At 40.1% G+C, this 25,850-nt stretch overlaps 3 protein-coding genes and 1 long non-coding RNA gene across 5 annotated transcripts in view; 1 reads left to right on the top strand and 3 right to left on the bottom strand.

Annotated features, from left to right (window-relative positions):
* galnt7 (UDP-N-acetyl-alpha-D-galactosamine: polypeptide N-acetylgalactosaminyltransferase 7) overlaps positions 1 to 25,850 on the bottom strand; it is a 61,728-nt gene that overhangs the window by 17,883 nt on the left and 17,995 nt on the right. The window contains exons 4-7 of one of the 2 annotated variants that reach the window (XM_051945638.1): positions 25,263 to 25,429; positions 6,196 to 6,326; positions 5,901 to 5,980; positions 1,078 to 1,260 (exon numbers count right to left, since the gene is read on the bottom strand). In XM_051945638.1, the coding sequence (XP_051801598.1) occupies positions 1,078 to 1,260; positions 5,901 to 5,980; positions 6,196 to 6,326; positions 25,263 to 25,429 (561 nt within the window). Of the gene's footprint in view, positions 1 to 1,077; positions 1,261 to 1,502; positions 1,686 to 5,900; positions 5,981 to 6,195; positions 6,327 to 25,262; positions 25,430 to 25,850 lie in introns of both variants that reach the window. The other variant, XM_051945637.1, reaches the window with a different exon arrangement.
* The window catches only part of LOC127533172 (uncharacterized), a 173,980-nt gene that overhangs the window by 140,314 nt on the left and 7,816 nt on the right, over positions 1 to 25,850 (bottom strand). The window lies entirely within an intron of this gene.
* On the top strand, positions 9,548 to 11,939 carry LOC127533194 (uncharacterized). The gene is made up of 2 exons (XR_007940974.1): positions 9,548 to 10,317; positions 10,455 to 11,939. It is a non-coding gene; the product is annotated as an uncharacterized LOC127533194 (long non-coding RNA).
* On the bottom strand, positions 19,697 to 25,256 carry LOC127533169 (piggyBac transposable element-derived protein 4-like). Its single transcript, XM_051945655.1, has 2 exons — positions 23,923 to 25,256; positions 19,697 to 23,764 (listed from the first exon to the last, which is right to left on the bottom strand). The coding sequence occupies exon 2, from the start codon at positions 23,477 to 23,479 to the stop codon at positions 22,097 to 22,099; it is 1,383 nt and encodes a 460-aa protein (XP_051801615.1). The 5' UTR covers positions 23,480 to 23,764; positions 23,923 to 25,256; the 3' UTR covers positions 19,697 to 22,096.

Here is a 25,850-nt window from a genome sequence, read left to right as displayed (position 1 = left end):
GTTTTGTACTCAAGAATGGCAAGCCTGTATATTAAAGCTCCACTCCAAGAAAGACACGTCTTGTCTTTGATTCAAAAGTACTCGTGATAGGGTAATACACGTTACTCGCAAGAACACGGCAGCAGGTCAGAGAGTCAGAGTAGTGTCGTCTTGGAAAATAGGGCAGCGACTTACCGGAGTAAAGTTATTAGCTTAAGATAAATAGATTTTACAAGTTAAATAGACATTCGCAAAATATTGATTTCCAGCTAACATTACGTAACATATGAGGTCCAGGAGCAAAAATGACATTAACCAGGTAAGATAAATATTAGTGGAAGGACACAATTAAAAAAATGAATCTAATTAGAGGCTTTGTAATTAATTAATCACGACTGATTAACAAGGGCATAGAGGTAAAAAAGCGATATATGCAGTGTTGTCTTCATTTTAAATGCCAAAAGGATTTTGCGGCTCCCGGTGTTTTCTGTGGGAAACGGGTCGAAATGGCTCTTTGAGTGTTAAAGGTTGCCGACCCCTGCCCTAGGCCTTCACACATTTCCCTTCATTAGAGAAAATCAAGATTAATTTGGGAACAATTAACCAATTCAGGACAGATTTCGAAAGAAAAAGTCTAATGAAAATGTTTAGAAACATCCTTGACATATTATGACAACTTGCTCAACCATGTCAATCTCCCACATACATAAGTCATAAAGACTTATGTGATGAACTAACGCCTAAATGTTGTTGGGTTGAGACTATTTAACAGGGACCCATTATAATACAATTTGATCAACATGACATAAGCAATTGATAATGTAGGAAACAGCAGAGAATTGTACATAATCATTTGTATGAATATACCAAAGCATTTGCAACTTGTTCAAAGTAATGAGAAACGGCTTTTTTGATGTGCACAAGTGACACAATGATGTGAAGATTCAGCAAGTAGTTTTGAGAATTTCAATTCCGATCTGAGCAGTACCAAAGCAGCTGAGAAAAACTGTACTGTCAGATATATCATAAGAAATGATTCTAGTTAGTAGGGATATATTCACCAGTTCAGATTAGTGAGGAAGCATTGTTATTCTGTACCTATATGGTTCAGTCTGAGTTTTTCTGAGTTTTTTTTCTCTGTCTCCCAGAGGAACTCTCTTCCAGAGCATGCTCCAATCCCAGGCCCCTCTAGCAAAACCATCGCTGTCTCCTCCACCCTGGGATTCGATGGTGAACCTCTGGCCGTGGATGGAGTCGATCAGAGGCACTGTACAGATCGTTCTGACATAGTATGTGAGGACCATGCATACAAGAAACACAGGGAGAAGAGGTGTAGGGGTGAAGCACATGAAGGGGGGAAATACAGACAGCAGTGCCAGTAAAGCACAGGCGGGGTAGGGTGTTGCAGACCAAGACAGAGCATGACACAGTGTAGGATAGCACAGGTGGGATTAAAGGGTGGGAGAGAGAAACACAAAAGAACAGGGACAAGATTTAACATGCTGAATGCATTTTACATATACCGGTAAGGCTGGGTGGTATGTTTTCTCTTGGCCTTCTCTCTTTGGCCAAGTGGTACTCTCTTCCAGAGCAGGCTCCAATCCCAGGCTCCTCTAGCCAGGCCATCCTCATCTCCACCCTGCTGAGGCTCCATACTGTACTCATTACCATCTATATAGTCTATCAGTGGTACTGTGCATACTGTTCTACATACAGACACACAGACAGACACACAGACAGACAGACAGACAGACACACAGACACAGACACACACACACACACACACACACACACACACACAAATCTCTGTATTGAGATATGGTGTTCCACTGATATGCATTGCCATGAAAAAGTATTTGCCTGTCTCAGATTCTTTTTTATATATACAGTATACATATTTTCCCCACTTACATGTTTAAGACCATCAAACACTTTTAAATATTAGACAAAGATAACCAAAGTAAACACAAAATGCAGTTGATAATTTATTGTTTGAAGGGAAAAAAGCTATCCCAAACTACCTGGCCCTGTGTGACAGAATAATTAGCCCCCCTGTTACATCATGAATTAACTGTTGCTAATCACTGTTGACCATAAAAAAAGCATAAAGGCTTGTCTCATTTTTGCATACAAACATCTGAATGATCCCCAAGACTTTTGGGAGAATATTCTATGGACTGACGAGACGAAAGTTGAACCTTCTGAAAGGTGCTTGTTGCGTTACATCTGGTGAAAAAGTAACACAGCATTTCAGAAAAAGAACATTATACAAACAGTCAAACATAGTGGTGGTAGTGTGATGATGTTGGGTTGCTTTGCTGCTTCATGACCTGCACAACTTGCTGTGATTGATGGAACCAAGAATTCTGCTCTCTACCAGAAAATCCTGAAGGAGAATGTTCGGCTATCAGTTCATGACCTCAAGCTGTAGCGCACTTGGGTTCTGCAGAGGGACAACAATCCAAAACACACCAGCAAGTTGACTTCTGAATGGCTTAAAAAAAACTAAATGAAGGTTTTGGAGTGGCATAGTCAAAGTCCAGACTTCTATCTTATTGAAATGCTGTGGCATGAGTTTAAAAAAGGTAATTCATGCTCGAAATCCCTCAAGTGTTGTTAAATTAAAACAATTCTGCAAAAAGAAGAGTGGGTCAAAATATCCCCACAGAGATGTGAAAGATTTATTGCCAGTTCTAGAAAATGCTTGATTTCAGTTTTTTCACACAGGTCAGGGAGGTAAAAAAAAAAATTTCCTTAATAAATAAAATCATCATTTAAAAACTGCATTTTGTGTATACTTGGGGTATCTTTGTCTAACATTTACATTTATTTGATGATCTAAAACATTAAAGTGTGGAAAATATGCAACAAAAAAGATGTTTTCTTATAAGAATAACAATACTTTTTCACAGCACTGTATACATTGACATGCAGAAGTTTGCATTCCACCAAGTTTCTTTTACTGTGAATGCATTTATGGCCTAATTAACATATCCATATTGTGGTTTGTATATACTGGAAGACATCATGAAAATGGAAGATATAGATTAGAGAGATAGAGAGATAGAGAGATAGAGAGATAGATAGATAGATAGATAGATAGATAGATAGATAGATACACACACGTGGACAAAATTGTTGGTACCCCTCAGTTAAAGAAGGAAAAACCCACAATTCTCACTGAAATCACTTGAAACTCACAAAAGTAACAATAAATAAAAATTTATTGAAAATTAAATAATCAAAATCAGCCATCACTTTTGAATTGTTCATTAACATAATTATTTAAAAAACAAACTAATGAAATAGGGCTGGACAAAAATGATGGTACCCATAACTTAATATTTTGTTGCACAACCTTTTGAGGCAATCACTGCAATTAAACGATTTCTGTATTTGTCAATGAGCGTTCTGCAGCTGTCAACAGGTATTTTGGCCCACTCCTCATGAGCAAACAGCTCCAGTTGTCTCAGGTTTGATGGGTGTCTTCTCCAAATGGCATGTTTCAGCTCCTTCCACATATGTTCAATGGGATTCAGATCTGGGCTCATAGAAGGCCACTTTAGAATAGTCCAACGCTTTTCTCTCAGCCATTCTTGGGTGTTTTTGGCTGTGTGTTTTGGATCGTTGTCCTGTTGGAAGACCCATGACCTGCGACTGAGACCAAGCTTTCTGACACTAGGCAGCACATTTCTCTCCAGAATGCCTTGATAGTCTTCAGACTTCATCGTACCTTGCACACTTTCAAGACACCCTGTGCCAGATGCAGCAAAGCAGCCCCAAAACATTACTGAGCCTCCTCCATGTTTCACCGTAGGGACAGTGTTCTTTTCTTCGTATGCTTGCTTTTTGAGTCTATGAACATAGAGTTGATGTGCCTTACCAAAAAGCTCCAGTTTGGTCTCATCTGTCCAAAGGACATTCTCCCAGAAGCTTTGTGGCTTGTCAACATGCATTTTTTGCAAATTCCAGTCTCGCTTTTTATGAGTTTTTTTCAGCAGTGGTGTCCTCCTTGGTCGTCTCCCATGAAGTCCACTTTGGCTCAAACAACGACGAATGGTGCGATCTGACACTGATGTACCTTGGCCTTGGAGTTCACCTTTAATTTCTTTGGAGGTTGCTCTGGGCTCTTTGGATACAATTCCAACGATCCGTCTCTTCAATTTGTCATCAATTTTCCTCTTGCGGCCACGTCCAGGGAGGTTGGCTACTGTCCTGTGGGTCTTGAACTTCTGAATAATATGAGCCACTGTTGTCACAGGAACTTCAAGCTGTTTAGAGATGGTCTTATAGCCTTTACCTTTAAGATGTTTGTCTATAATTTTTTTTCGGATGTCCTGGGACAATTCTCTCCTTCGCTTTCTGTTGTCCATGTTCAGTGTGGTACACACCTTTTCACCAAACAGCAGGGTGACTACTTGTCTCCCTTTAAATAGGCAGACTGACTGATTATGAGTTTGGAAACACCTGTGATGTCAATTAAATGACACACCTGAGTTAATCATGTCACTCTGGTCAAATAGTTTTCAATCTTTTATAGAGGTACCATCATTTTTGTCCAGGCCTGTTTCATTAGTTTGTTTTTTTAAATAATTATGTTAATCAACAATTCAAAAGTAATGGCTGTTTTTGATTATTTAATTTTCAATAAATTTTTATTTATTGTTACTTTTGTGAGTTTCAAGTGATTTCAGTGAGAATTGTGGGTTTTTCCTTCTTTAACTGAGGGGTACCAACAATTTTGTCCACGTGTGTAGATAGATACTTAATTCACATGATTATTTTCAATATTGTACTCTGTGTAGCAGTATTGAAAGATACTTGCAGCTGAGTCCAGACCTTTCTTGCAAAAATGATACTGTACGCATGGTACAGATTACTGAAGTGTAAAAATACACTGTAGCTCAACAGGTATGCAACCCACACAGACTTTTTCTAAAGCTCCTTTCAAGTTTCAGAGGAGAAAAGCAACAACAGATTTTATGCAGAGATAAGAATGAACACAAACCCAAGATCTTACTCTGAACGAAACACCTGAGGAAATAAGCCACTTTCAGACATGCGTGTCTTTTCATTAATCTGACAAAATCTGAATGAATCAGATTCATGCTGGAATGAGCACCCTGTCACAACAGCAATCTAAGTTAGAGTTTGTAACATTTAGTATCACTTTCAGTATGGCACAATTTCAAATTACAAGCTGTCACATTAACAAATAGGAGCACTTAAGATCACAACATACTGACATAGGAAACATTTATGTATGTCGGACAACGCAGTTGAGAAAGTGATGCTTTAAAAGCTTTGACATGATCCCAGTGCATGCCACAAGTCCTCACAAAAGAAAACATTGTTTGACAGTACCCTAAGCATTAAAAACATTAAGAAATCATTCTTCTGGAACACATTTATGCTTGTCTGTCATTTTATGGAAAAAAAAATCTCTTTCCTCTTGCATTATACATCACTTGATTGTTAAATCGTAAACATATGGCAAATACTGTGCATGACTTGTGATGATTGAATTAAGCCGCAAGGAACATTAGCATATAAGTGACCCGTGTCTGAATGACATCTTGACAAAGCAGACCGATAGATGAAGTCGGCAATGTTATATGTATAAAAAGGACAAAATCTCTATGTAGCATTGCAATCACAATGCCTATTAATAGAAAGCTGTATAATGACCTTTTACTCTATGTGCTTGAAGACAAATATTATATTATAGTTAGGCACTTGTAAAAGTACATGTCAATGAAGATCAACATAACTGCATAATGCTTGCAGAAAATATCTGATAGAAATGTTCTGAAACAGAAATGTATGGTTTAATAAGATGACTGTTAGATAAAAGCCACTTCTTATAAACACAAACTTTGACAGCTACCATAGATATGAAGCTGAACAAATGCACGTGTTACCTGTCTTTAGAAATAGGAGAAACCAGTGGAGCATACCAGTTGATTCCAACCTCACAATGTGCATCCAGGTATATCAGCACCTAAAAAAACAAACAAACACTTTAATATCTGTGTTCCTGTCCTGTCTGTTTAAAAACCAATTGATTAGCTTAATCTCTCCTATTAACTGTTGTTAGTAGGCATTTCACACCTAATTTAAGTAGATGGCCCAAAATTAGACACTGTGTCTGCAAAGCTGTTGTAGGAGTAGTTGCATCAACAGCAGCAGAAAAAATTAGTGGCATTAAGACGATACCTGTCCTTTCGTAGCCTTCTTGGCTCCAATACTCCTGGCCTGTATAAGTCCTTCTCTCTTCTCATTTCTGAAGAGTTTCACAAGGCCGTTCCATTGCTTGACATACTCTTCCAAACGTTCCTTCAGATGGACTACACACAGACACACGCCGCACATGCACAGACACACACGTCATATTATGCTATGTTATTTTGAATTCAGATCAGATACATATATTACACTGATATATTTTGATATTTATGAAAAATATGCTAACTTGTTATGCATACAATTTTATAGAATACCTAGATACCCATACTGTGATTTGAATATTTTGACATTTTAAGCCAATGAGTCATGTAATCATGAAAGAGAAAAGCCGATTTTGAGTTTCGTTGCCTGTTAAGTTTCATCTCCCTGCTGCTGAGAGAACTTTGAGGTGGAGGTGCTCGCCTACTTTAACCTCAGCTGACCTGACAGTGCACTTGCAGAGACATAGGCAGTATGGCAAGATTTCAGCTTGAGAACTCTCCCAGCACAACTTTTCATTTTATTTTTTGCACAGTCGAGAGGCAGACAGGAAAGCAGCGAGAAGAATGGGAGGAAGACATGCAGAAAAGGGCCATGAGCTGGAATTGAACCCTGGCCACTCTGTACATTGGTCGCTCGCTCAACCAGTTGAAGCTATCTGGGCACTACATCTTATTTTATACTATTTATTTTGAACATGAAGTATTTATATTTTACATCGGATACATACATTATGGTGATATAGTACTAGTCAAAAGTTTGGACACACCTTCTCATTCAATGATTTTTACTTATTTAAATTATTTTCTATGTGTTTAGTGCACAGCGGATAGCCCTATTTGACTACTGCTTGAATCCATAGGATGGCAAGAACCACTCAATTCAGTAAAGAGAAACGACAGTCCATCATAATTTTAAGATGAAGGTCAGTCGATCCAGAAAATTTCAAGAACTTTGAATGTATCCTCAAGTACAGTAGCAAAAACCATCAAACAGTTTAATGAAAGTGGCTCTCATAAGGCCCACCCCAAGAGAGGAAAATCAAGACGATCATTAGTTGAATGGACTTAGCCTCAGAAACCACAACTTAACAGCACCTCAGCTTAGAGCCAGCATTTTCGGTCCCCGGACCCAAATGCTTTATTGAATGTAATTCTGACAACGCATTTTTGTACCTTTTGCAGATCTGTCTACGCTATTGTTTGTTTTATTAATGAAGGTTAGTGTAGCATACTGAGGAGCAGAACATTCCAGAGCAACACACAAGGATCCAAAGACCCTTTCCCAAAGCTGTAAATTTGGAAAAACACCATTTCAGAAGACAGCTAACCCAAAATTCATCTCCAAATGGAACAGCTCCTGATCGGATGTTGACTACTAAAGGACCACTCACAGCACTCTTGGAGACAACAGTATGCCTCCTACCTCCACTAGAATCTGATAAGGTTAATAAAGTGTCAACTGTGAGGCATTCTGACCTTCTGATTTCTCAGTACCTAACACATGGAGCTTGGTATGCAGGAATAGATTGAAAAGTTTAAATCAGAGCATTAAAGAATTGCAGCATCACCAGAGTAATGATCTAGACTCAGTCTCTGATACCAGATTGATCAGGACCAGTATGGAAGAACAACACATCAAATCTGAAGTGTGGAAGATGCGCACACACAATACACAAACATCCCCCCTTCTCCGGCACAGACCACAGCTATAAAAGACACAGAGAGACTTTTCACTCAAAGCATATTCTCCCTGTCTTATTTTTGTAATTAGTGGATGTACATGCTTGTATGTTTAACCATGTTGTAAGCTTACTTCAGTGTAGCCTAAAGTCTACAATCTGTAAGTTTATTGATATGTTTACACATTTTATTATCTCAGGAACCATATGAGATAAACATTTTGTGTTTGGTGTCACTTTAATCATTTATTTGGTGTTATTTCAGATCTGTGATCACCATAAATATTGAACAATTGGATGACTACATTTAAGAAATGAACTAAGAGTAAATTATAAAGGTATGTGGCCTCTGACCTCTCCTGGACAGTGAGGCCCAACACCACCCCTTGAGAGGAACACATCCATGATTGGTTTGATGCTGATCTGAATCTGATTCCAAAACTTTCTATAAAGAGAAAAGCCATTGGAATGCAACTAGACTTGGTTTTTACAAAAATGTAATGGGCTTTCAGAAGAACGGGCTTTGCTTTTTGAAGAACACTGGGCTTTTAGGAAAATTCAACTTGGGCTTGCAAGAAGGGCTTGTACAACCCAGGCAAAAATTATGGAATCACCAGTCTTGGAGGATGTTCCATCAGTTGTTTAATTTTGTAGAAAAAAGTGGATCACAGACATGCCACAAAATTGAAGTCATGTAAAATGGCAACTTTCTGGTTTAAGAAACATTAAAGGAAATGAAAAAAAAATTGTGGTTGTCAATAACAATTGCTTTTTGAGATCAAGCAGAGGGCAAAAAATATGGAATCACTCAATTCTGAGGAAAAAATTATGGAATCATGAAAACAAACAAAAAGACACTACAAACACCACTACTACTTTGTTGCACCACTTCTGGCTTTTATAACAGCTTGCAGTCTCTGAGGCATAGACTTAACGAGTGACAAACAGTACTCCTCATCAATCTGGCTCCAACTTTCTCTGATTGCTGTTGCCAGATCAGCTTTTCAGGTTGGAGCCTTGTCATGGACCATTTTATTCAATTTCCACCACAGATTTGATTCAATTGGATTGAGATTCGGACTATGTGCAGGCCATTAAATTGACTTTGTGTCTTTCTTCAAGGAAAATTTTCACAGTTTTCGCTCTACGGCAAGATGCATTATCGTCTTGAAAAAAATGATGCCATCATCCCCAAACATCCTTTCAATTGATGGAATAAGAAAAGTGTGCAAAATGCTAACGTAAACTTGTGCATTTATTGAAGATGTGATGACAGCCATCTCCCCAGTGCCTTTACCTGATATGCAGCTCCATATCATCAATGACTGGAAATTTGCATGTTTTCTTCAGGCAGTCGTCTTCATAAATCTCATCGGAACAGCACCAAACTAAAGTTCCAGCATCATCACCTTGCCCAATGCAGATTCATCACTGAATACAACTTTCATCCAGTCATCCACAGTCCACCATTGCTTTTCCTTAGCCCATTGTAACCTTGTTTTGTTCTGTTTAGGTGTTAATGATGGCTTTTGTTTAGCTTTTCTCTATTTAATCCCATTTCCTTGAGGCGGTTTTTTACAGTTCGGTCACAGACATTGACTCCCGTTTCCGACCATTTGTTCCTTATTTGTTTTGCTGTGCATTTTCTGTTTTCAAGCCATATTGCTTTAAGTTTTCTGTCTTGATGCTTTAATATTTTCCTTGATCTACCAGTATGCTTGCCTTTTACAATCTTCCAATGTTGGTTGTACTTGGTCCACATTTTAGACACAGCTTACTGTGAACAACCAACATCTTTTGCAACATTCTGTGATGATTTATCTTCTTTAAGAAATCTGACAATCCTCTCATTTGTTTTAACTGCGGATGTTAGTTTTGGAAATGGAAATTTACAGGGTGATTCCATAATTTTTTCCTCAGAATTGAGTGATTCCATAATTTTTGCCCTCTGCTTGATCTCAAAAAGCAATTGTTATTGACAATTCTTTTTCTTCATTTCCTTTAATGTTTCTTAAAGCCAAAAAGTTGCAATTTTAAATGACTTCAGTTTTGTGGCATGTCTGTGATCTGCTTTTTTCTACAAAATTAAACAACTGATGGAACATCCTCCAAGACTGGTGATTCCATAATTTTTGCCAGGGGTTGTGGAACATGGGCTCTTAGAAGAATGCAACTGGACTTAAGACTTACTTGGGAACTACAACAGTGTGTGAATATTTTCATGATGATTTTGAGCTTTGACTCTTAGTGTTTTTACTTTGGCACACTTTTGCAATGCAAACCTGCCAAAGTTTACAGGAACGCAGAGACTTCTTGTCTCTGCCATCTTGAACCAATGCATCCAGCAGATCATCACAGCTCCACATCCTGTAGCGACCTCCCTCTCACTACGACAAAGGCTATGCAAGTGTCATTTTCCTTCTGCTAAACAGGTGAATTTACAAATTACAATTGGTTTTCCAATTTTCAAAGTCATTCTAAATTTACCAATTGCTTCCAGTGATGATCATAATTCACTAGTTTATCTGCATTTATTTATTTATCAACTGTCTGTTATGTCATCGAACAGGTCGGCCCAGGGTAACAACAGCAGTTGATGACAGAAACATTGTGAGAGCTGTGAAGAAAAACCCAAAAACAACAGTCACTGACATCACTGCCAACCTCCACAGGGCAGGGGAGAAAGTGTCACAATCCACTGTTCGAAGAAGACTTCGAGAGAAGGAATATAGAGGCCATACCACAAGATGCAAACAACTCACCAGCAAAAAGCATCGGAAGGCCAGATTGGATTTTGCAAAGAAGTACAGAGATCAGCCACAAAAGTTTTGAAACAAAGTTTTAATGGACTGATGAGACCAAGATTAACCTCTATGATGAAAAGGCCAAAGTATGGAGAAAGAAAGGATCTGCTTATGATCCAAAACATACAAGCTCATCTGTGAAACATGGTGGAGGTAGTGTCATGGTTTGGGCTTGCATGGCTGCTTCTGGAACGGGCTCACTAGTCTTTATTGATGATGTAGCTCATGGTGGTAGCAGCAGAATGAATTCTGATGTCTACAAAACCATTTTGTCTGGCAATTTACAGAAAAATGCATCCAAACTAATGGGGAGATGCTTCATCATGCAACAAGACAATGACCCAAAGCACACTGCCAACACAACAAAGGACTTCATCAGTGGAAAAAAGTGGAAGGTCTTGGACTGGCCAAGTCAATCACTGGACCTTAACCCAATAGAACATGCATTTTACCTCTTCAAGAGGAGACAAAGGATAAACCCCCAGAAACAAAAAAGACCTGAAAGAGGCTGCAGTAAAGGCCTGGAACAGCATTTGTCATGAAGAATGCAACAGCCTGGTGAAGTCAATGGGTCGCAGGCTCGATGCAGTTATTGCAAGAAAGGGTTATGCCCAGGGACGGCTGGTATAAATGGGGTAACAGGGCTAAGCCCTACCAGGCCAACACAAAAAAAGATGAGAAAATTATTTTTCAAATAACTTACAACAGATTGTTCTCAGTTTAGGTGAAAACAAAGGTAGCAACAGCACCAATCAGTCAAAAGAAAAACATAGAATATCTCTTTTTTGTGTGTGGGCCGGTGGGGCGCCATGGGGGTCTGCGATGGCCCGTTCTGCTGTGCAGGCCTTCGGGCTCTAGCTGTGTCGGGGGGGGGGTCGCTCCAGGTTCCTGGACTGGCTCTCTGTTCGGTAGCTCCTGCAGGGGGGCGGTGTGGGCATCCTTGGGCTGGAGGAGACAGTTCCCTCCTTTTGGTGGAGGTTTTCATGCATGCCAGACACACCACACCGGCATCTACCAAAACTCAATAGAGTTTGTTCCTCCGGTCGCTGAGTCAGTGGAGGCTGCTGGGTTAGTGTCTGTGGATCTCACTCTGCTTCATCTATCCTTCCTGCGGCCTCCTGACATCTTCATGATTGAGCCTGTTGGGATTCTGTCGTATCTGGTGTTTGTGAAGGGTCTTAGATTTGTAACTGGTTTGAAGGTGTGAATTAAAGAGCACAAATAAATAGAATGTACATTTTTTCTCAGAACACTGTCTATGCCTCACTTTTCTGTCTGTCCTGTTTGTTTTATGTTTCACTTGGGTGTGCACAGCCCTCAATGGCATAATGTAGGAAACAGTTTGAAATAAACATGATAGGTTAATTTGCCATGAGGGCAAGTGATGGTCACACTCACAAATAAGAAAAAAATTGCATGAAGCTTAAGTAACGACACTATGGGTGGTTGGTGTCATTTGTGAGTGGATATGCAGACAAAAAAAAAAATCTCTAAATGGGCTTATTTTTTACAGCCCCACCAGATACAGCCCGCTTTCATTCATTTCGTTCTTGTAAATGATTGACAGGTGTCATGTCCCGCCCCCGTGATTTACTGATCATTTGGGCAAACTTCAGGCAGCTCACAGGCCACTGACTTTTGACCAATAGCAGCGAGTTAACACAGCGGTGGCTTTCATTCATTTCGTTCTGTAAGTGATTGACAGGTGTCATGTCCCACCCCCGTGATTTACTGATCATTTTTGCTAACTTCGGTCAGCCCACAGGCCTTTGACGCAGCGAGAAAAGGTTAAGCTATGGCGGGCGTTAGCATGAACGAGGTGAATTATTTGCTTTCATGTCCGTTTTCCTCAATGTCTTTGGAGGAAAAGCTGGAAGTCAAGAGACTGGGATCACATCGGCCGTCGATGTGAGCTTCTTTTCAAATAAGGTAGGCCCATGTTGACCTGTTAAAGGACTGTGACACCTTATTTTTGCTGAGGTCATCTGTTGTACTGAAGGCGTGTTTTGCACTACATGTCGCCAAACAGTTGTAATAAGACAGTTGCAGCAGGCTATCTGTGGGCAGTCGTTGCAGTTGGAACACGTTTTGTAGTGGTGTGTGTGTGTGTGTGTGTGTGTGTGTGAGAGAGTGAGTGAGTGAGAGAGAGTGTTGATGTAGAGCACTAAAAAACATAGTGTATCTGTAATTGATGTAACTGTGTGTATCATAGGTGATGTTGCTTTTGCAGCTGTGTTAACCATTTAATCTGTATTATGCATTTGTTAGCCCACCCAACAAATTTCACCACCAGCCGCCACTGGTTATGCCACCAAATATTAAATGTTATTCACTTTAAGTTAATTTAATAATGTCTGTTCCAATACTTTTGCTCACTTGAAAAGTGGGTGAGTTCAAAGGAAAGGTAATCTTTCCTGGGTTTTTAACACATCTTGATATAAAAACCACAAAATAAAAGCTGGAATTCTGAACTTTTGTGTCATATTCATCTTTTTATCTGAAACCCAAATGTCTTCAGTATACAACAAAAACAAAGGAATTGAACTTGCTGTTCCAATACTTTTGGAGGTAACTGTATATATATCTATATATATATATATATACACACACACATATATGTACAAACACACAAAAATATGACAACAAAAATCCATTAAGGTGCAGCATTTTTATTTTTATACAGGTAATCTCATTGAGACACAGAGTCACAATCACAAGAGAGACCCGTTCTCAAATAACAAAAAATCATTGAGTCACTGAATAACACTAAGGGACCTGTACTAAACAATATACAACATAACACTGAGTTACAGACAGACAGGTTCATGACAAAACACAACATAGATATCAAAATGGATATGCAAAAGCGCCAAGTAATAAAGTTAAAAAAATAAAAACACTAAGCACAAGAAGAAGTCCTAAGAAATTATATTTCCATACTATTCAAGACACATTTGAAGTCCCACAGGGGAATCAAGTTGGACAACTTCAGACCCTGCTGTAGTGAGCTCCAGCTTGAGGGAGCAGAGTAAGAAAAAGCTATTTTGTCAAGCTCTGTGTGGACTGAGGGGAAGATGAAAGTAACGAAGTCCAGGAACACAGACTATGACTGAAGGATAAATATGTGGGCAGCAGACCAAGGACGGACTTGTAAATGAAATTATACCAGTGGAGAGGTCTGCGCACGGACAGTGATGACTAGGGATGTGCGCGACTAGTCGTTTAATCATTTAACCGCCTACTCATTTATTAAACGTTTAGTATTTTACTTGTCGGTTAAACGCTAGTGTGGCCCTGCTCTATGCTTGGGCGTGCACTGCACGCTCGTCCCGTCTGGGCTACCTGGTTGATCCTGCCAGTAGCATATGCTTGTCTCTTTTTTCAACCCCCGCTATCCCCCTCATCATTAGCGGTGTTTTGAACACTCCAGCTGCACCCACCACGTCCCTTCCTGCCACCCTGAAGCAAAACATCGGCTCCAGTATGTGCTGCTCGTGGACTGTGATGGCGCACCGACCCGCTGCCATTACGCACAGACGCAGCTGCACTTTCTGTCTCAGTGGATGACTGAACATCTTCATCAGAGGGTGAATATTCCACTTCAGAATATGAGTAAGCCATTACTTGACAAAGCACTTTGTCAGCGTTGACCAAACCTCTCGGTATAGTGAGTTTTCTCACTCTAAAATGTGCCGTCTTGCGCTCTGATACGCTCCGACGGCGAGTCTCGTCTCCTCGGTTTTCAAACTCTGTAAACTCCAAAACTTTGAATGAAAACATGCCCACAATTGATGCTCAGATTGAAGTTCCAGATGTCCGCCATCTCCTGGTGTACAGTACATGAGGCACACGAGGCAGTATATCTGAAGCTATGGCTTGTTATGTTCAGCAATGTTGCTTGTCGCAATATTGCGACTTTGGCGCTTAAAGGGTTGAATTGCAAGTTTTCCGAACCGACCAGTCGCCAATAAAATTAGTAGGGCTGGACCCGAATATCCCGAATATCTGAATATTCGTTCGCTACGGCACTATCCGGATATTAATTTTGGTATCCGAATATTCGCCGCCGCCCCCCTCCCTCGGATGTCACCGGGCGAAAAGAATACGCAGCGTTAGTGTCTTCCCTCCGCCTTCAGCCCACATCGGCTCATCTCATCCTGTGATCACATAAACATATACACATGTCTATAACATATACACATATGTCGATGTGATCACCCCCTCCTCTCCCCAGATGAAATTATTCGGAGCTCGTCTCTTTCCTGCGCCTTCGGCCCATTTCGGCTCATCCCGCCGTGTTCTTCGACTCATTTCGGGTCCTCCATTCGTGTTTGTAAACACCATCCGAATGGCCGGGTGGCTGCCGACTCTGAAGCCACGCTTCACTTCATTGCATAAACACAAGACAAGATGCTGAAGACCGGTGTTGGGAATTCTTCAGTTTAACGAAAGACTAAATGAGGGCAAAATGTGGACCCGGGAGACAGACGAACGGATCTGACTATTTGGGCCGTCTCTGCCGCCGCTGCTGCGCCGCCGCACGAACCACACGAACGGATACGAATATTCGGGCCGTCTCTGCCATCTCCCCCCGGTCGTACATTACAGGGCGGAACGAGTATCCAGATATTCGTCTTTAATAGGGCCCGAATATTCGGAGGCCAGAAACCACTATTCGGGCCAGCCCTAAAAATTAGCGACTAGTCGGTTCGGAAATTAGTTGAAATTCCCATCCCTAATGATGACCAGTTAACCAAGGAATACAAAGTGCAGTAGGGTGTGAGAGGTTTACAGCCCATTATAAGACTAAGTGTGTCATGATACAGTGGGTACGGAAAGTATTCAGACCCCATGAAATTTTTCACTCTCTGTGTCATTGCAGCCATGACAGAGGCAGAGAGTATTCACCGGATGAGGTCTGGTGAGGCGCCGAGTGAGTGGGTACGGGAGTGGGGTGTGAAATAAACTATGTTACCCGGACAATCTGACGTTGTGTGTGTATTGAGTGGACCCACTGACAGAAGACCTATCACAAATCCATTTAATCATAAATCATCATTTAATAATATCATGTAATCAATTATATATTAGTGTGCTTGCAACTTGTATTAACCCCATAATCAAATATATTAGAGTGCTAATGAATGCATGTTTAAGCTTTAACTTCTAACCTAAAGGAAAATGTTGACTTAAGGTACATTCTTCACGCTCTATTTAGCAAAAGGCCTGCGGTTTCATCTGATCTTTAAGAAGAAGGCTGGGGGCAAGTTACCTCCTCGCCTCAAACTGACAAGTTGAGACAAAAATATGTCACAGGCAGACAGGTTTAAGAGAAAAAGGTAGAACATCCGTTAAACCAAATGGAACACCTTGAGAGAATAGGAGTTTGTGGTTTCAGAGATGTGCTGAGTTTGTCACGTACGCGCAGAGGACAGAGAAAGGGCAGAAAGGTTCAAACAAAGGCCAGTTGCTCAAACAAGAATAAAAGTTAAAAGTTAAAGTATTATACCATAAACAATATTGAGGAATTAAGATTAAAATATAATGTTCATGAGAAAAATACTTAAAAGGAAATGAAATCAGCAATGTCTTAAATTAACAATAAAATGGGGATAAGCAGAGGAATCTTATATTATCTAATGAGGATCCTAAATTAAATCAAATTAAGGGATAGAATCATCCTAATCTGCCATATATGTGTAATTAAATTACTGATATTGTTATTAAAATACAAATTGAATAAAACTGAATCAGTAAAATGCTTAATTCAGCACAATTGGAACAGAGTCTTCTGATCACACAGAGGAGAGCTCTTAAAGTCTGTGCAAAGGTCACAGGGAGCTATCACAATACACACACATACAGAGGGACTCTCTGCAAGGTGAAGACGGCTGGGATTGGACGAAGACTGAAGACATCCGGGAGGCCTTCCTCAGTGTGAACCAATCAGAAGACAACACCTTCTTAGTTAAAAGCTCATGTAATAGTTTAGAATCCACTCTCTGTAGCGAACAGCTGCATGCAGAGGAATATTGTCTTAGGCTGTGTCCAAAATGGCATACTAACGTACTACATACTCAATGAGTATATACTGTATACTACGTACTATAAGTATGATTAGAATGCCAACCGTTCACACTGTAGTATACTACTACGTTTCCCATAATGCATTTCAAACCTCCAACGACAAAAACCGGAAGTACGGCTATCAAATATCTCGGCTGAATGCCGGCTTCAGGTCGATTTTACGCTAACAAACAGTCGCATAATTAATGTGGCAATTTCAAGCCGGCACTCCTCATGCAGTTATTAGCCAGATTATGCGAATCGCTTCAATTGTAGCTGCAAGCTACTGGAGGTAGCTGCTACTTGTTCTGTATGCAAAGCGAGCTGCTGCAACTAGCTGCTAGCATTCAATAGCACGTTGTGAGTCATCTGACAAATTTAAAACGTTGGTAGGAAAACGCCTATTTCTAAAATCTGTGGTACCTAATATTTGACTGAGTAGGTGTGTTCTCCATTCTCCAAACTTGAACATGGTACCATCTGGCCCCCTGTTGACCTAGGAGGCTGAAATTGTACATACCGACTCACCGGGGGCCCTAGTACTTGTGGTTAAGATTTCGTCCCGTTTGGGTAAAAAATGAGGGTGAGGGTCTAATTCCACTGGCAGAAGGCTCTCAGGGTTTAAAAGTCTGACAAGACCTGATTTTTCCAACATGAACACTTGGTCACATTTTTCTACTGGGACCCTGGGGCTGATCTTTTAGTATGTTATACTAGGCTATATTTGGAGCTGAACTGTGCTGGTTTGGTGTCTCTGTGACCTTCCTGTGACCCCTGGCGCAGGGTCAAAGTTTGACATTTTTGGACTATGAAGCCCCACAAATCGGTCATTTTTGCATCAAATGAGCTGAAACTTTTAGGGGTGATTCAGGTGACCTTGGTGAACAATTGATTTGAAGCACAAGTCTCTAGGTCGTTCCTGGAGCTACTTCCGGTTTGGGAGGGGCTAGCAAAACAGTTCCAGTGGATTTAGATTTTAGATGTTTCAGAGGTACCAGATCCCAGGTTTCAGCTCTCTGAGTGTTACAGAAGAGAAATGAGAGCAAAAGAGGGACATTTATGAAAAAACGTGTTTTTATTGGCCCTCATTCCTTCTTCAGGGCCCCTGGAGGTCTGAAACGTGCATGAGCATTCACATTAGCCTCTGTATATAGAACCTGTGCAGTTTGGTCCAAATTGGTTTAGGATTGTGCGAGATTTTGACCTTTTTAGCCCATTTTGAAGCATTTGGACATTAAAGGGTTAACCGTAGAGTAAGAAACAGGGCCATGATCGAGCCCCTTTTGAGTAAACTCTCTGAAAAAAAAATGCAAGGTCAGGAGGTGGTCTACTAGGAGCGTGTACGATTTGGTGTCACTTGACCCAAAAATGACCGAGCAGGAATTTTTTTTACATGTCTGAAGGCCTCAGGCTTCTTCACTACTACTTGGCCTCACTGCTGAAAAACGCGGGTTCCCGTGGGGCTAGACCCTTGAAAACAGATACAGTGCTTCATGTGACTGCTCTGAATAGTCCCACACAATATCAGACTTGAATTCCACTGGGAATGACTTTTATGATACTTGTTGCACAAAATGTCTCCTTCATTTGAAGTCTTCTTCCGCGAAGCTGTCGGGCTACTGAACAGGTCTCTGTAGACTCTGTTTTCATATCATCACCACCTCTCCCCCGCAAATACACATGCATGCACACATCCCCATATACACACACAAGCATACACACATTCATACACACACTGCACTACTGGACTAGGCTCTTTATTCATTTACCTACTAAATATTGCACAAACTGTTGGTTCACTGCACATATATCTATGTTGCAGATTTGTATATATTAGTGTGTCTCTTTATACTTATATTGTCTTTATGAGAGTGTTTTTATATTTTTTTGATAGCTGAAACTGGGACCAGGGTCAAATTTCATATTGTTTCATGTGCAAATGTGGAATGATACGACAATAAAGTGAACCCTTGAACCTTGATTTAGTGACCCTTGACCCCTTCAAAAGTGTTTTCACTGCAGACTTGCTCCCAGAGCATTCAGCACCATAGACATAATAAAGAGTAGACGCCGCATCGACCGCTACTGCCTATTGGGGCTGACGAGCGGTGGGGCCGCCATCTTGGTCCGGTCATCCGCTCCACTCAGCGCATTTAATCCATCTTAACTCTGAATATTAAACTGATTTTCACGCATTTTTTATTTTTTTTTGCTGCAAACGTCATACATGTAGCTATGATACAGGACAAATGGTTCGGCGTATTTTAATATTCATAGTGGGATTAACAGTAATAGAATATTCTGATATTAAGCTCGACTGTAGACAGGTATTTTGCAAACACTGTAAAAACACACACACACTAATATATGTTAGAGAAGCAGATAATGGCAGCAAAGTCAATTATTTTAATAATTTGAAGAGACAATATATGATTACGCTATATACATATATATAAACAAAATACTGACTAATGAACACATATTTTTATATAAAACAATAGATAGAAGTTATATATCAGAGAAAATGAATACATATAAATCATAGATGGAGTATCAACATCATTCACATATATATATATATATATATATATATATACACACACATATATATATATATATATATATATATATGTAATAGATAAGTTATATATCAGAGAAAATTATTATATAAATCACATATAGACTATCAATACAATTCATACATATATATTAAAAAAAGATATGTCAGAAAACGATATTATATATATATATATATATATATATATAGTTTTATATAGAAATATGTGTTCATTAGTCAGTATTTTGTTTATATATGTATATATAGCGTAATCATATATTGTCTCTTCAAATTATTAAAATAATTGACTTTACTGCCATTATCTGCTTCTCTAACATATATTAGTGTGTGTGTGTGTGTTTACAGTGTTTGCAAAATACCTGTCTACAGTCGAGCTTAATTTCAGAATATTCTATTACCTATCATTATTATTATTACCTATTATTTCCGCTATGAATATTACTATGTTCAGCACCCCATTGATTTACACCTGCATTTTGTGCTTCATGGCGCTAGGTGTGCTGTTTGTTGTTTGTGTTGGACATTGTTTTACACAGACACCACCGAAGAAGAAAGGTGCTGAAGTGCTGCACGTTTTGTTTTGTTTTGTTTTGTTTTTTTTAAATTGAAACAGGAGTCTGTCCGCATTAATGTCCAATGGGTTAGGAGTTGTCCATGAGTTTGATATCTTCAATCGTGTTAAAAAGTTTTACAGCAGTCCGTTTAGAAATCTGCATTTGTGTATGAAAAACTTCCAAAATATTATCATAAAGCAGACTGGAATCGAACCCGCGTCCGAGACCAGCTCTTGTACATGAGTCACCTGCTTAACGTGCTGAGCTATACAGGCATCGAATACCCACTCATCAAAATTATTTAATAAATACCAGCGCACCGGCCCGTCGGTCAAACGGCCGAATAATGTTTACACAAATTTTGGCCCGAAGCCACATCTAATTGCCGGCCCCTGCGAATGCAAAATATAGCGTTGGATTCGCAATGCTTTTACATTAAAAATATAATATACCGATTCAAAATGCCCTACGTAACTCGCTTAAATCTGACAGAGGAGAAACATGACACACGAGGAATATTTGATTAATTAAACGTTCTATTCAGGTGTGATTAAGATTCAGATATGAAAACAAAATCAAACCCGTTTGCAAACAAACAAACACTAACGTTTTTTAATCTCAAATACCCAAATCCTGCAGCAAAAATAAAGGCATCACATTATATATATGGGACGATGTAATGCAAAATATAGCGTTGGATTCGCAACGCTTTTACATTAAAAATATTCGTTTGAAATACGTACTGAGTGGCATGAAAAGTCCTCCGCTTGGATTCGCAACGCTTTTACATTAAAAATATTCGTTTGAAATACGTTCTGAGTGGCATGAAAAGTCCTCCGCTTGAAATACATTGGTATGAATTTCGTTGTGAGCAACACGTAAAATATGAGAAATCGTGTTGGCGCACGTAACCATAGATTAATTTACGTGACAGTTTCACGAATCCTTGTGAGACCGGGTTGTGTGGACTGGTGCAACACCAACACCTTCATCCCGAAGGTGGACAAAGCAAAACAGTTAATTGCTGACTTCAGGAGAAAAAGATCTTGAGGGGCAGAGGGACCAGGGATACAACTGCCAATATTGCAATTAGCGGACAACTTGTACTGCTACCTGATCCACAGCTGCACCAAAGAGAGCTTTCTGACTAGCTGCATCTCTATCTGGTCTGGAGCCTGCAAAGCCTCAGAGTGGAAGTCCATGCAGAGTGGTGAGGAAAGCAGGTAAAATCACTTCTATCTATCCAGGACATTGCACACTAACGCTGCTGGGCGAAGGCTACCAACATCATTAACCCTTTAAGTCCCCCCATTGTACAAGTCCGCCAGGACATATTTTTACATTTTTACATGCTGTAGTGTCATTTTTTGGACTATTTTTATTTGCTTTACATCAGAATAACCCTTACATCCCAGGTTTTAATGTTATGTATTGACTTATGTCTTACCTAGTATAATAAATTGCTTTAAAGTGCAATAAACCTTAAAAAAATGAAAATCGTTTTTCTTTTTTTTCATATATTTCAAAATACAGAAATTGCATAGCTTTATCCATCAAATTTTCAAATGTAAAAAAGTTGCACAATATTGTTTGGAACCACAGGAAATTTATTTGGAGTCAGTACATAAATTGCTTTTTGAGATATGGTCAATATTGTAACTTGAAAAAAAAAAACGAAAATAAATAACAGTGCAAATTTTGCATTAAGACATTAACATCAAAACAAACTATTCAAATTTCTAAGTGTGTCAGACACTTATGAACATAGGTATTTTATGTACTAAACACAGTCATTCACACAAAAGAAAATTGCTTTTGCTGAGTTGAAACTTCAGAATACAGGAACACAAATGATTTCAATTTTCTTTCAAACTACATATGCAATCAGGCAAAAAATATGGACTCAAAGGCAAAATTTGCATAAAGACAACAATAACATCAAAACAAACTATTTACAATAGTGCAATCAAATTTCTAAGTGTGTCAGATACTTATGAATATACATATTTTATGTACAAAGCATGGTCATTCATAAAAAGTGCATTTGAAAATAAAAGAAAATTGCTTGTACTGAGTTGAAATTTCAGAATACAGGAACACAAATCATTTCAATTTTCTTTCAAACTACATATGCAATCAGGCAAAAATAGAGGGTGACGTCAACATGAACATCACAATAAACTATTTACCATCAGTTTGACATTCCAAGTCATTGTTCAGTCCCACCGGTGGAGCTGTGGTACAGTTTGTGACAGTTCCTGTCCATGATGACGCAGAGAGGCACTTTACATGCCTCACACATGAAGGGGGTGCACTTTCCACACTGCTTGCACCTCCGGCGCCCCGCTGTAGCCTTTTTAGAGCCAGATGCCCCCTCAACAAGAGCAACAGGGATATGTTGGCTTCCCAGGACTTGTTGTGAGGGCACTGAGCAAAGTTCTTCTGACAGCTGCTCCAGGAATCCCTGGTGAGTCAGGGACTGCTGCTCCAGTCCACACAGTTCTTTGTGAACCAAAAAGCTGTTTGTCACGGCAATGTCGATGAAATGATGCAGCACTGTCAGGTACCATTTCCTGCTCTTCCTCCATGAAGAATAGGAGCCTATCAGCTGATCAGACAGATCAACTCCTCCCATGTATCTGTTGTAGTGCTTCACAGCTGCTGGCACTGGCACCTCCACCGCTGCATACTTCCTACCAGCCTTGCAGATCCTCTTTACAGTGTCCCCAGAGAAAGCAGTGTGAAGAGTGGAACACACACTCACCTCCCTTGTGTCCATCCATTTGATGAAGAGAAGGGGCCCCTCTCTGATCCACCTGATCGCCCCCCGTGGAGCATTGATTTTTGTTTTCGGGATGCCAATTCTAGCGTCCCGATATGTCCCACAGGCTCCAAACCCCAGGTGGTGTAGGTGCAGGAACAGTGCTGGGCTTGTGTAAAAATTATCACAGTAGATGTGATAACCAGACCCCAGGTAGCTCTTGTTGATGAGTGACAAGACTGCATCGAACGAAAGCCCCTTACCAGTCGCCATAGTGGATCTCCCGCTGTAAATGTTAAAATCCACGGTGTAGCCTGTGGTGTCTGACAACACAAACAGTTTGATCCCCCACTTTGTTGGTTTGTTCTTGATGTACTGTTTCAGAGCAATTCTTGCTTTTGTGGCAACCATGCGCTCATCAACAGAAAGCTCCTGCCGGGGCTGGTACACAGCTTTACAAGCCACACGTAAGCTGTCGTAAATGGGACGTATTCTGTGTAAACAGTCATAGTCACCTGTACCTTTCTTGCCATCATTGATCACGTCCTCCGCAGGGTAACTCATGTGCAGGTTTCCAGTAATGGTTTGGAACCGTTTCCTGGACATGACCTTCCTTGGATATTCCACGTGGAAGATGGAATCAGTACGCCAGAAATCCCGTATCTTTGGAAGCTTCAAGATGCTCATGTACAGTGTCAGCCCAATGTACTGATACATTTCAGGCACTGTGACATCAGCCCATCTGAATTTTTTACCTACAGCAATATTTTTCGCTGCATTCTTGTTTGTGTTGGCACACAGAATTTTTATGGCTGTCTGGTCCATGTACATTTTGAAAAGCTCTGATGGAGAAGGGCTGTCCACATTTTTTGACAGTGGTGGCTGGACACCTGGCCTCCTTTTTGGCAGAAAATGTGGCAGAGAAGGTAAGCTGTCAGGCTCCTCCTCAGTTTTCCAGCCAGCTGCAGGGAGTGCCTGGAGCTCTTGGTGATGGAGCGGCTGCTGCTGCCTCTCCTGGCTGGAGCCCAGGCCCTGCCTCTGCCTCTGCCTCTCTCCGTGGTACCAGGAGAGCAGGAGACCTCCATCTCCTCTTCCTCCTCCCCAACATTGTCAACACTACACAGAGAAAAAGTTGCATGCTACGTTAGCTGTGTGCAGCGCATGACTTGTAAAAATGATGCGTATTTTGCGTGGAATGCTTTCGGCGGCATTATATGCATCTTTTCTTTACTTTTCTTCAACTAAAAAAAGGCTTCTCATGAGTATAAACTTACATGACATTAGAATTATCAGTTCCCTCGATGAGGTCCGCTTCATCCCCGCTGGTGGCAGAATCCGGTTCAGACGAAAGGCAGGACTCCTCATCATCCGACGCGGTAATTAGCGCCAGAGCTTCGGACAAAGTAAAAAACCGTTTTGCGCGGCCGTGATTTTGCGGCTCCATAACTACGTGTGGAAGTGTGTCCAAGGTGTGTATGATGGATGTTTGGTGTGTGTAGGTTGTGTGTCTGAGTGTATTTGTAAAACAAAGTAGTAGAGCAAGCGAGTACCAATGCAGATTGTCCGACGAATTCCATAGAAAGAACTACTCCCGCGAAACGACGCCATTTCCTGTAGATGGGCGCCAGAACCTCACGTTTATAGGTCAGAAATTATGTGACACAGGTCGGTGATCACATCGTGCCCACCATAGACATAATGGGAATGACCTGTCACATGATTCTTACGTTTTTTCGGCATAGGAAGCACTGCAAATGTCCGCAGTCTCGTTCATAAAGAGTTTTGTTATGTGCGCTTTATTATGTATTTTTACAAACACATCACTGCAACGAAAAAGCGCTCTGAGACCTGGTGATTGTATGAAATGTTAGTGTAACTCCCCAGATTTTATATGCAAAAAAAATGATCGCGCTCTCTTATCTGGTTTCAAATCTACAGCCAATCAAAACTCAGTATGCAAAACGTAGCGCCGGCGCGACGTTGGGCCTTAAAGGCTTAATGACCCCACCCATCCCTATCATGGACTGAGTGTCATGCGGCCCTCTGGCAAGAGTTTCGACAGCGCACACAGAGCAAACTGCCAACTTCTGCAACAGTTTCTTCTACCAAACAATCAGAATGTTGAACTCACAAATCTCACTCCCTGCCCAACACACTCTCACTGTAAAAGTTTGTGTCGAACTGTTTATGTACAACATATAAGGTGCAATATAATATTATTCCAATATTTGGTGCACTTTGACAGGTTCTTGTCCAAGACAGAATATGTAGAACAGCTTTATTTTCTATCTATATTTTTTTTTCTTTGATCTTAATTTGTATTTTAAAAATATACTGCATTCGTGAGATAGGTGCAACAGAATTCTCTTTCGAATGTGCACTTGTTTTTGGTGTGTATTATTAAATGACAATAAAAATCTATTTATCTGTCTACCTACCTATCTATTGTTCACAGTGAAATGAGTGAGCAAAATTCACATACAATAAGTACAAAGCCAGCGTGGTTAAACTGAAAGCTACCTACCTAAATGCAGTTCAACAATGCTGGCATATGGTTTTTGTTCAATCCACCTGTCTTTGTCCATACACAACACTGTAAGAAAGGAAAGCCTACCTTTGTTGCTGAAGTCATCAATCATGACAATCTCAGCAAGGTATTTCCTAGGAGTCCTCTTGATGACACTGTGGACGGTTCTCATCAGTGTAGACCAGCCTTCATTATGAAAGACTATCACCACACTGGACGTCATCAGTCTGTCATCATAATGCCAATACTTACACCTGTAGAGGTGAGACAGAGAGCAAAGCTCATGTCAGTTGTTTTCATTCAGAAATGGTACAGGCCATATAACGAATCTTGCTGCCATTTCTCCAATGCAACTTCAAATCACTGTGCAGTTATAATTAGAATTTCACTTGGGCCAACATTGGAGGATCTAGACTGAACAACTACAGTACATATCTTTCATGCATTATATCTAAGTTATTTAGAAGGAGGAATAAGTAATAACATTTTTTTTTAATACTTAAATTTTTTATTTTCTCTTTACAACAAAAGACAAATAATATAAAAGGAATGAGTACAATAAAGTATAACATATTCAACAGTCACAGTACATAACAGTCGTTGCTATATCTCCATCAAATAAGTTTTTTAGGGTACATCAGGGTATAGTTCAATGTCCTAACATATATTTCTTGG

Source organism: Acanthochromis polyacanthus, chromosome 3, assembly GCF_021347895.1.
Source record: "Acanthochromis polyacanthus isolate Apoly-LR-REF ecotype Palm Island chromosome 3, KAUST_Apoly_ChrSc, whole genome shotgun sequence".
Classification (NCBI taxonomy): Eukaryota; Metazoa; Chordata; class Actinopteri; family Pomacentridae; genus Acanthochromis; species Acanthochromis polyacanthus.
This window is presented reverse-complemented; position numbering and strand designations above follow the sequence as displayed.

Excerpts from the sequence above, each read along its gene's own strand:
- LOC127533169 (XM_051945655.1), bottom strand. The coding sequence starts at position 23,479 with ATGTACATGGACCAGACAGCCATAAAAATTCTGTGTGCCAACACAAAC.